This window comes from Rhinichthys klamathensis, unplaced genomic scaffold (assembly GCF_029890125.1).
Source record: "Rhinichthys klamathensis goyatoka isolate OS25496 unplaced genomic scaffold, OSU_Roscu_1.1 h1tg000170l_1, whole genome shotgun sequence".
In the NCBI taxonomy this organism is placed as follows: Eukaryota; Metazoa; Chordata; class Actinopteri; order Cypriniformes; family Leuciscidae; genus Rhinichthys; species Rhinichthys klamathensis.
The window spans coordinates 2159059-2170382 of NW_026606701.1; the positions used below are offsets into that span (position 1 = coordinate 2159059).

The 11324-nt window shown below is 37.7% G+C and overlaps 1 protein-coding gene across 1 annotated transcript; it reads left to right on the plus strand.

Moving 5' to 3' along the window:
- The first annotated feature begins 67 nt into the window (after positions 1-67).
- aasdh (aminoadipate-semialdehyde dehydrogenase) lies at positions 68-10233 on the plus strand. The gene is made up of 14 exons (XM_056259891.1): positions 68-446; positions 558-678; positions 772-1034; positions 1376-1568; positions 2605-2846; positions 4162-4268; positions 4944-5116; positions 5235-5556; positions 6988-7106; positions 7256-8123; positions 8326-8489; positions 8970-9095; positions 9282-9413; positions 9726-10233. Exons 1-14 carry the CDS (start codon positions 214-216, stop codon positions 10167-10169), a joined length of 3507 nt encoding a protein of 1168 aa, XP_056115866.1. The 5' UTR covers positions 68-213; the 3' UTR covers positions 10170-10233.
- Positions 10234-11324: the final 1091 nt, after the last annotated feature.

The following is an 11324-nucleotide window of genomic DNA, read 5'->3' on the forward strand; positions in this document are numbered from 1 at the left end:
AACAATCGTTTTTTTTTTGTTTAATGAGATGATTGAGAACGCGATTGGTGAACGATCCGTTCAGACTTACCGGTTCAACGAGCATGATTCGACTCAAAAGATTCACGAATTGGTTATGACTAGTTTGCAAAACAGGAGCTCATATAAACAGACGGGAATATAATGTAGGGCGCAATTTCTCAAATTATGACTTAACATAAGTTTCGCTCAGATATGACAGCGAAATTCCTTCATGAGTTGGTGCACGTGGCGGCGCTTGAACATGGCGATAAAACAGCTGTCGCGTTCGACAGCAGCATCGCAGCGCGCGTCTCTTTGACATATGATGAAGTTATGTCACTCGCAAATGATTTAACTGGACACTTGCGTGTCTCTGTTCAGAAACATGATGGTATGATAGGGGTATTCTGCCATGCTGATGTCCTCCTTCCTGTCTGGATTATTGGGTACGATTTATTGTTGTTATAGACAGTGGTCATTCTAGTTGCTAATTAATTAAGCTAACAAATGTTTTATAGTTAAATGTATATAATTGAAATGTACCCGTCTCTGAACAGTATTCTGCAGTTTCCTGCTGCATATGTACCTCTTGATCCTGCATCACCACCTCTGTGCACCATGAGAATGATGAACAAGTGCAGACTGAACTTCTGCTTGATACAAAATGAACTGCTTAATGTGAGTTTATTATTGTGTTATATTATATTAGTTATATTATTTATTAATAATGATATATTGTTTTTTATTAATGGTAAGTTTCATAACCAACAGCAATTCCAGAGTGCATTTTCCGGCCTGCTTTCCCTGGAAATATGTGCAACATTGCCCTCACATAGGCTCACTTTAATAAAAATACAAAGTGAGCAGGACGCAAACATTCACATGTCCGATCAGCCTACCAGCTCTTCTATAACCAAAAACATCCAGCAGAGGGAGCCTTTGGCTTATGTTTTGCACACATCCGGAACGACAGGGCTTCCAAAAATAGTGAGGGTCCCACACAGGTGTATAATGCCTAATATTATACATCTACGGTAAGAACACTTTGGACTTTTGTTTAAAATCTACCTTCATTGTATAGTAGATTGTTACCTGAATGTGGTCAGTATGGTTTTAATATGTTCACTTGTTTACCTGTCAGCTATAGCAAAAAAATTACTTTAGAGAATATAATTTATATAAAATAAAATAAAAGTTTTGAACTATAGGTGTTTGAAACCAACATGCAAAACCAGTGCTAGAGAAAAAGCACATTTGTGCAAATGGAGTTTTGACTAAAAACCTTAGTTACTGAGATATAGCCTTTGTTACAACTAGCCCAAGTGTTCATATAAAGGATGTGAGATAATGGATGGTTTATATACTTTTTCAATAGATCGGTCTTTAAGATGACTGCAGAAGATGTTGTGTTCCTGTCCTCACCGTTAACCTTTGACCCCTCTGTGGTGGAGATGTTTTTGGCCCTGTCTACCGGAGCATGTCTCTTAATTGTCCCCTCCGCTGTTAAAAAGATGCCACGCAGACTTGCTCATGTGCTGTTTAAACGAAACCCAACAACAGTCTTACAGGCAAGTGACTTTATTCTTCACTGAACTATCAGTCATGAGTTTCTGTTTTTGACAGCCTTTAATTAGAGATTTTAATAATCAAATCACTTTATCTCTCCATTTATCTTCTCATGAATGTGCATATGCTGTGAGGTTGAGACTATGGTGCTGAAATAGACATTGGTAGTGGAAGAAGTCAGCTGAAATTTGTGCATTATGCAGATTATAGAGATAATGAGTGTGTTCTTTTGAGATTTGCTCATTTTTCATGCCCCAATAATTTGTTTTCAGTATTTTTTTAACATGTTTTGCATTCCTCAGAAGAATTTTAATTTACACTCCAGTGCTTAAAGGGTTTCAGTTGTTTTTTTACTCATGAAATAGTTTTTATACTCAAAATGTTATTTAAAGTCACCATGATATCAAATTTGACAATTCATATTTTTTATGTAATGATTTATCCATGCACATCTTTTTTTTATTTTTTTTATTCATGTGCCCTCGTAAACTTTCGTAAACAAAGTAACTTCCCTCCCTCTTGCCAAAATATTTCTGATGAAGTGTTTACTGGCATGAGGGCGGGACAACCTGTCACTCACATGACATCACAGCAATAGCAAACCACAACAATCCAATCAATTCCCACCCCACATTTTTTCTTGCTCTAGAAGCCGTGCCACTTGAATATACATGCTATGATAGAAAAGATTATTGCAACTTTCGTTACATGCTGACTTTAAGTGTTTAAAACATGTAGTGTTTTTACATGTAGTGGGTCTCCTTATGGGTGTGGCCATGTTGAAATCACATGACTTCCAATACTACTCACTTTATTTCGGTAACCCCTTTGTTTGTTATTGGACCATTTAAGTAGTAGAATAAATGAATCATGGCTGACTATGAATAACTTTTTTTTATATATATACTAGCATTAGAAACCAAAAACGTTTATGCCATACTGCCTCCACACCACTAGGTGTCATTATAAGTCCAAGTTGACATACTAAAGTTTCAAGTTTCAATACTAAAGTAATAATTGATTTTACTAATTTTTCAGGCTACTCCCACTCTTGTGAGGCGCTTTGGAAGGCGTGTCCTTCAGGAGGAGGTGCTTAGTGCAAATTCATCCCTGAGGTTATTGGCTTTTGGAGGAGAGCCATTTCCATCTCTAAATCTTCTCAAAAGCTGGAGGCAGGCAGGCAATGGCACACACATCTGTAATCTTTACGGCACTACAGAAGTTTCTTGCTGGGCAAGTTGGTACAAAGTCCCAGACGAACACCTGTGCTTGGAGAACACGTGAGTGCCACAAAGCCTTCAGCCATACATTGATAATGCTAAACTGGAGCTAGCAATGCATGTTCAGTAGTTTACCATTATATCTTCAGTTTGTTTGCAAGCGTACAAATTGTTTACCTAGAAATAGCAAACTATAAGTAAAATCCGTCATTTGCATTTTGCGGCGTCTACACTGAATATTGCATCAACACTATTAATTAAATAATTGAGGAAGTCTGATAAAAACTATAGCGATCTTCTGTTTTTTTGTGATAATATGTATAGTAAAACAGGGTTATTATCATAAACTTAAACTATTAAAAACAATTTTGTTCTTTGAAATAAAGCTGAAGTGTATATACTGTATATATTAGATGGAAAACTTAAACTAAACGAGGATTAAAAATTTTGCCTTGCCTTGAAGCCTTAAAATTACTAACTTAAAATTAATAATAAATAAAATGAACACTGAAATAAGACAAATTAAACCTAAATAGTACAATTTAAAAAGAGAAAAATAATAAAAATGACAAGCACATAATAACATTTCTAAATAGTACAATACTAGCCTGGTTAAAACCAGACCATTCTCAGTTGTAACTGAGTTATGGTCTGGCAAAGCTTCATAGACAAATAATTTCCAAAGGTGCGTCACCAACGGACGTAGCTCAAATGCCTCTGGGCGCAATTGGATAGGCCTAAAACCAATCAGAGCGACGTTCGTCTGTTATAGAACAACTAGATCTCCAAGATTTCTCTTCTTGTGAGGGGGTGCACAGACCTCTCCCGAATCATCTCCAGCAGTAGCAGCCTCCGAAGCACCACTAACTCCGCCTCCGTTTCCCTCGTAAGCTGATATTAGTATTTAAACATTCTCTATGATAAAAAATGTTTGTGAAAAAAATATTTTTTTTATAACATGGTTTTGGCGGTTATAGAGTTCTAATGACGGTGTTCAACTATAACTGTCACACCCCTAGTTCCACGGCGGCATCCATCTTTGCAAATGTACAAAATCTGCTTCACCGTCGCTGTGCTGTCGTCATCGTGTAAAGCCCGACCCAACGTTTCTGATTGGTGCCGCGATTTCGACGGAGTAGAAATGGGCTTGAATGAGCTCTTTGCCAGACTAACTTGCAGAGCAAATCTAAATTTGCCAGAAGTTGTCTGGGTTTTCGGGTTTTCCCAGGCTACTATAAATAATACTAAAATGACACTGTAGTAAATATACATCAGCCACTGCTTTATCCTTAAGTGATGTAATAGTAAATATTATTAGTATTAAACAATTTCTTGTGATGCATTGTCTGTTTACATATCATGTTTTATTTGACAGAACTGATCTATCTGTGCCTCTTGGAGAACCGATGTTGGATACCATAATGGAGGTCAGAGATGAAACAGGACGTCTCGTCACTGAAGGAGATGGACATTTATTCATTGGTATGATAGTTATTTAAAATCCTATTCACTAGAATAATGAAGGCCTTGAAATGCTCTTTAAAATAATGTAAAGTTGATTAACATGCTATCAGAAACATGCTTTCTACTGTTCAAATCTTTGGGGTTGGTAAGATTTTTGAATGTTTTTGAAAGAAGTTTCTTTTGCTCACCCAGGCTGAATTATTTATTTTTAATACAGTAAAAACAGTAATACTGTGAAATAATATTATTTTTCCTGTTTTAATATATTTTAAAATGTAATTTATTCATGTGAAAAGCTGCAAAAGCTGAATTTTTGAAAGCTGAAAGTTTTCAGTGTCACATGATCCTTCAGAAATCCTTCTAATGTTGATTTGGTGCTTATTACTATCAATGTTGAAAACAGTCATGCGGTTTATTTATATATTTATTTTTGTTAACTGTGGTACATTTTTTTTTCAGGATTCTTTGGTGAGTAGGACATTCAAAAGAACATTTATTTGCAATAGTTTTTTTTTTTTAACTATAAATATATTTATTGTCAGTCTAATCAATTTAATGCATCCTTGCTCTATAAAACTATTAATTTCTTTCAAAAAGAAAATATTACTGACCCTGTATGGTAGTGTACATTCTTTCACATTCATATTAGTTGTTTTTGTATTTGTAAAGTGAAATTTGGTTTCTTTTATTTAGGTGGTCAGGAGAGGGTGTGTCTTCTTGATGATGAAGAAACTGTAGTCAAGGGAACAATGCGTGCTACTGGTGACTGGGTGCTGGTGCGCGATTCCCGTCTGTATTTCCAGGGCAGGAAGGATCGGCTCGTCAAACGGTTTGGTCAGCGGGTACACCTAGATGCCTTGCAGCGGGTAGGCTCTATGTGACCCATGTGTCATTTTATGACTTTAACATCTCTAATAAAATCTGAGAAGATTGAAAGGTACATATAACATTTTATATCATGAATTTATTTATTTCTGTCCTCAGGTCATTGAGAATTTGCCTCAGGTTGAGGCGTGTGCAGTGAGCCTGAGTAAGGGTGACAGGCTGGTGGCATTTATAGTGCTCGCATCGGGTCAACCAGGAGCCCTTTCATCCTTTTCCTTGGAAATTCATCACGAAGAAACTTTCCAACATTCTACACAATCCTCTGAAGACCTCACTGCTGAAGAAGTATCTAGAAATGCCACCTCCCTCTCGCTGAGAGTTATTGAAGGAGAGATTCGCCATAGGTTATCACAGCTTTTGGTCGGTCACTGCATTCCTGACTTGATATTATTCATCCCTGCTCTTCCACTCACCTCTCATGGCAAGTGAGCACTATCCTCTAAGGCAGGGTTTTCCAAACTTTGAGGTGGTCCTCACTGCAGAACATGAAATCCAGGGGGAGGAGTTGGATCCAGATCCAACTCCTCCCACCTTACATATACCTAAACCTACCCATCTCCGCCCCCTGATCCTAACCCCACCCCTAATCCTACCCATCTCCACCCCCTGATCCCTAACCCCACCCCTAATCCTACCCATCTCCACCCCCTGATCCCTAACCCCACCCCTAATCCTACCCATCTCCACCCCCTGATCCCTAACCCCACCCCTAATCCTACCCATCTCCACCCCCTGATCCCTAACCCCACCCCTAATCCTACCCATCTCCACCCCCTGATCCCTAACCCCACCCCTAATCCTACCCATCTCCACCCCCTGATCCCTAACCCCACCCCTAATCCTACCCATCTCCACCCCTTAGATCTGGATCCAACTCCGCCCCCTGGAACTCATGTCCTGCAATGAGGTGCTACTGCAAGCTTTTATATCAGCTGTGCCCCCTGGCGCATTAACACACAGGCTTCCATGGGCCTACACTGGGGAGGGGCTGCTGGCTGCATGAAAATAATATATTTTTTAATGATTATTTTTATAAATGGGAGATTACAACAGTGACAACTGCATTTTATAATTGAACTCACACCCGTACATTTTCAGGAATCAATACCACATTTTTGGCAAACATCCTGTGTGTCATCGCCATATGATTTGATATTACTTAGTCACTGTCACTATAGTTGCAGTTGATAGATCCCATTGCTCTTTCATACAGACAGTATTCGAGAAGTTAAGTGGTGGTGTGACCGTATGAACGGATCCCAACACTCAAATTCTCAAAACTGGCCTTGATTAAAAAAAAAACTGTCTATCCAGACGAGAGTGGCATTCACTAAAAATGTAATTGGACTTTTCAGCAAGAAAAACAAGGAAGAAAAGTTATGCCAGTTGAATTTATTCATAGTAGAGCACAAATTGAAATGTCTATATTGACTAATGGCCTAGTGACATTTTTATTCAGGGTAGGGGGGTCTACTGTAATCATCTAGCCCAGGGGCCTCTTGTTGTCTAGAGGCGTCTCTGCCCCCATGACCTAAATTATGTACTTGAAGTACCCCGATAAATTGATGTTATTACCTATCCAAATAGAATTTAAATTAAATTGAAATGCTTATTATTATTAGACATATATCTAATATTAAAAAACCCTGAAATGTTCTGTAAATGAAATTACATTTAGTAAAATATATATGAAAAGTATAAGTATATAAAAGTCTTACCAACACACACACACACATGCTATTAAAAGCTTAAACTTCACAATCACTTAGCATATCTATTTAATCAGATGTGAACATGTTTTTTCATTGTGGTCATTGTTTTCATAGTCACTTTTACATTCCTGTTGTTTTAGGTAAAATAGCCATTGACGAGTTGATGAGAATGTGTGACACTCAAAGACAAGACATAAATAAACAAACTGAATGGAAAGACATTGAATCTGTGAGACTGAAGTTACAGACCCTGTGGAAGGTATAAATAATATTTCTCCTCTATTTATTTTGCACAAAAAGTACTAGTTCTAATTCTTTGAGACGTTGAGGTATTTCTTGAATATTGAAACATCTTTCCCTTTGCCTGCTGAGTGAATCTGCTATTGTGTTTTTGTCCGTGTGTATTAGGAGTGTCTTGGCCTGCCAAATGACGTGGTGGTTGAGGAAGATGCACACTTCATGTTAAGTGGAGGAGACTCCCTTCAGGCCCTGCGTCTCTGTGATGAGATCACTGTTGCCATGGGGACAACCTCTGTGGGCCTGCTGGAGGTCATATTAGATGGCTCTTTCTCAGATGTGCTTAGCCACGTCATGACAGAAACACATAATGCAATCCAACCATCAAAGAAAAGAATGCTAGATTATTCAGACTCTGTAGTTTCATCTAAAAGACAACTAAAGAAAATGGCCACAGGGAATGCTACGGAAAGCGCAAAAGGTTCTGTAGTTCCCTCAGTGAGGAGGACTATGGGATTTGTAGTTGTGAGACGAGCTGGTGAGGTTATCCATTGGGGTTGTTTTCAGAAAATGCGAGAGGGAAACTTCTCAGATGCACCGGAGACAAACGAAAGCAAACTTACTGTGACAAATACTTCTGAAGACAATCACTTGGGGTTTTTATCTAATTCGTCACATGAAAGTTATAAGACATGTCAGAAAAATTCTGCTATTCAAAAGGTCACAGAGCACCATGAAGTTACTGAGTCGTTGCCCGTCACTGAGAGCGCAGTTTTAGGTGAGGGCTCCAGAAAAGACTCTTTAGATGTCCTGCCGCTTGGCCTGCGAATCCTCTGGAGCTCAGACACAGGCAGATGTGTGGATGCCTCTCCAGTGCTGCTGCTGGGTCCTGATAAGTCCACTGTGTTCATTGGCTCTCACTCGCACAGATTGCAGGCTCTTGACCTGTTCAACGGAGAGGTCATTTGGGAGCGTATCCTTGGAGATCGGTTAGAGTCTTCTGCTGCCATCTCAAAATGTGGAAGCCTTGTAGCAGTAGGTTTGTACTTGATCTTATAGGAATGTTTAATTGAATTAAAAGAACTAACATAGTTGTAATAAAGTTGTTACTACTTTAGCTTGAATATGGAGTTTTTTTCTTCTTTTTTTAAAAAGTAGATCTTTGAGATTTCAGGGTTAAATTTATAAATCAGTTTATTTGTCATCCACATTTTTAACTTGTGTTTAACGCTTTTCCATAGGCTGCTATGACAGACAAGTGTATTTCCTGGATGTTTCCTGTGGGGTCACAGTGTGGACATTTGAGACGGGGGATGTGGTGAAAAGTTCCCCTACTGTAGACCCTAAAACTGGGCTGATTTTCGCAGGGTCCCATGATGGCTATATTTATGCATTAGACCCACTGGTAATATACAGGAGAAATACTTCTTAGTTTTGTTTATTTGTATTTCTGTAGTGCTCAGTATTCATATTTATTTTTATTATATTACTATATTTATTTTTAGTTACATTTATACTATTACTATTGTGTTTATTTTTATATTTAGTATTATATTCATTTAATGTTTTTATTTTTATATTTTAGTTTGAGTTTTAGTATTTTTGTAATTTGCTTTTGTCATTTTTTTTAGTTTAGTAACTTAATTTATTTTAGTTAGTCTAATTTTAAGGTTACCTTTTTCATCTAATATTTATATTTCATGTTAGTTCAACTTTATTTCAATTAACAAAAAGGATTTTTAATAGTTTTAGCTTTAGTTAACAATAACAACACTGGGGCTAAAACTAAATGTATATTATATTAGCTGTACTTTGTTTTTTGTAAATGTGTTCTTGCAGACAATGTCCCCTTGATATTTCACACACTTGTCTCTATTTCTCCCAGGCTAAGACTTGTAAATGGCAGTACTATTGTGGCGGCGGTGCAGTGTTTTCATCCCCTTGTGTCCAGTTGTCTCCTAGACAGTTATACTGTAGTACTCTGGGTGGGAATCTCCACTGTCTTAATCCAGTAAGTAAATGTTCCTTCTTCACTGGAGTACATGCACAAAAAGCCATACCAGTATTGAGTATTGAAGTTTGAAAGTGTATTAGCCAACTTCTCTGATACAAAAGATCTTGGGAATGAAGTAGGGGTCAGAGGTCATGTTTGAAAGCTAACGTTTGTCTTGTAATTCTCCATTTATTGTCTGTCCAGGACAGTGGAAAGGTCTTGTGGACGTATTCCGGCACTGTCCCGTTTTTCTCATCTCCTCACTGCTCTGATTCCTCTGTCTTCATTGGTTCAGTAAATGGCCATATTATTGGAATAAGCCATTTTGGAGATACGGTGAGAGGAAAATGGAAAAGTACTGAATATATGTGACTTTAACCACGATTTTAAATCTTATTTTTCAAATTATGGTCATTACCACTAGAGCAGTGAACACTAAACGACAACAATGCTCTTTTATTCTAATATGTATATTGCACTCGTTTTTCAAACCTCAGTAATGTTTGTAGTAATATTTTTTTACTTCTCAGATTTCATCCAGTAGACTTTAATTGCCGTTTAGAGAAGATTATGAGAATGTCTACACTGATTTTGAGTTATTTGACCGCATTCTGTGCACCAGTTTGATTTTGTTACATTATTTTGCAGTTATGGGACTTCTCCACTAAAGGACCAATCTTCTCATCGCCATGCATTTCTTCCTTGACATTTTTGACTAATCAGACAATTTCTACAACACCCAGCAGGAGCACATCACCATCACCCAATCACACAGTCACATGTGGGTCACATGACGCTCATGTATACTGTTTAAATGGCAATGATGGATCATTATTGTGGCAGTTCCAGACCACAGGCAAGGTGTTCTCTACTCCATTTGTATTTGACGGCACTCCGTGGGGTTTGAGAACACTAGCTGCTGTGTGCTCCACTGATGGAAAGGTGTGGGTTTTAGATGGAGAAACCGGCACATTGATGGCAACCTTGTCTTTGCCAGGCGAGCTTTTCTCCTCTCCTGTCGTATGGGGGCATAACTTGGTTGTTGGATGTCGTAATGATTATGTTTATTGTCTAGAACTGACCAAAAGGTGATTAATCATAATAATCCATGTCCAGTTGAATAACTAAATTTTTTTGGGTGACTCCCAAAAGTGCTTATTAGACAAAATTATATGGTTATAATCTGCATGCATTGTGTATATATATATATATATATATATATATATATATATATATATATATATATATATATATATATGTGTGTGTGTATATGTATATCCTACAAAATACATTAATGTTTTTAGCATTAATGTTCATGTTTGTTTTTGTGCAAAAAGAGGAATTTTAGTCTGCCGAGTTCAAACAGCTTTCTTTTATTTTCTCTACATATTTCATAACATTTGCGTCACTTTTTCGTTAATGGATTTTTCTAAAGTGAACAAAATAAGTGCAATATCAACAAACCTTTTGTTTCATATCACATACAACACTGTTTGCGCTATGCTATTGCACACGACCAATGTAAAAACAAAGTGACGTGACTGCAGTTCAGGAGATCTCCAAAGGAATACAGTCCGTTTCATTTCACCTCTATACATACATACATACATACAACATTACATTAGATAGTGGAGTCAATGGCTCTGCTGAGAGATCAAGGTTTCCATTTAATATCTTCCATCATTTAGCAAACGCTTTCTATCCAGAACGACTTACAGTTCACCTACAAGGACAATCCCCCCTGGAGTGATCTGGGGTTAGCTGCCTTATTCAAGGACGTAGAGGTGATGCCAGTATAGTCTGTTCGTTCACTCACTGGAAATGTTCCCCTTTTTTTGTTAGGGGCAATTTCATTGGCTAGACCTCTTTTTCTTAATCCCCCCTGGGACATTGCATTTGAAACACTGATCTCCCATCACTTAGTCGTGTCGCGGGTTTTGTTAATTAGCTGTAAAGGTGATGCTAGCACACGCTACGCAAGGATAGCATTGTTATGATACAGCAAGCAGGCAGTTCTACAGAAACAGACGGGTATGGACACTGCAAGAAGTTTTTTCATCAACTGACAACATGGCTCAAGTGCATATATCCTATATTGTCATGGAAACTTGAAGGAAAACTTCAATGTTAGTTAATAACATGAGTAAACAGTGCTGACGTGTCATTATAATGATATTTTTTAAGCAATAGTTAAAATGACAGTACTCACAGTTGTCACGGACACAGTGAAGATCGTTTTACTTTGCC

Excerpts from the sequence above, each read along its gene's own strand:
- aasdh (XM_056259891.1), top strand. The coding sequence starts at position 214 with ATGACAGCGAAATTCCTTCATGAGTTGGTGCACGTGGCGGCGCTTGAA. Across the intron at positions 679-771 it reads TACAAAATGAACTGCTTAAT|CAATTCCAGAGTGCATTTTC; the intron begins GTGAGTTTATTA and ends CATAACCAACAG. Across the intron at positions 5,117-5,234 it reads ACCTAGATGCCTTGCAGCGG|GTCATTGAGAATTTGCCTCA; the intron begins GTAGGCTCTATG and ends TTCTGTCCTCAG.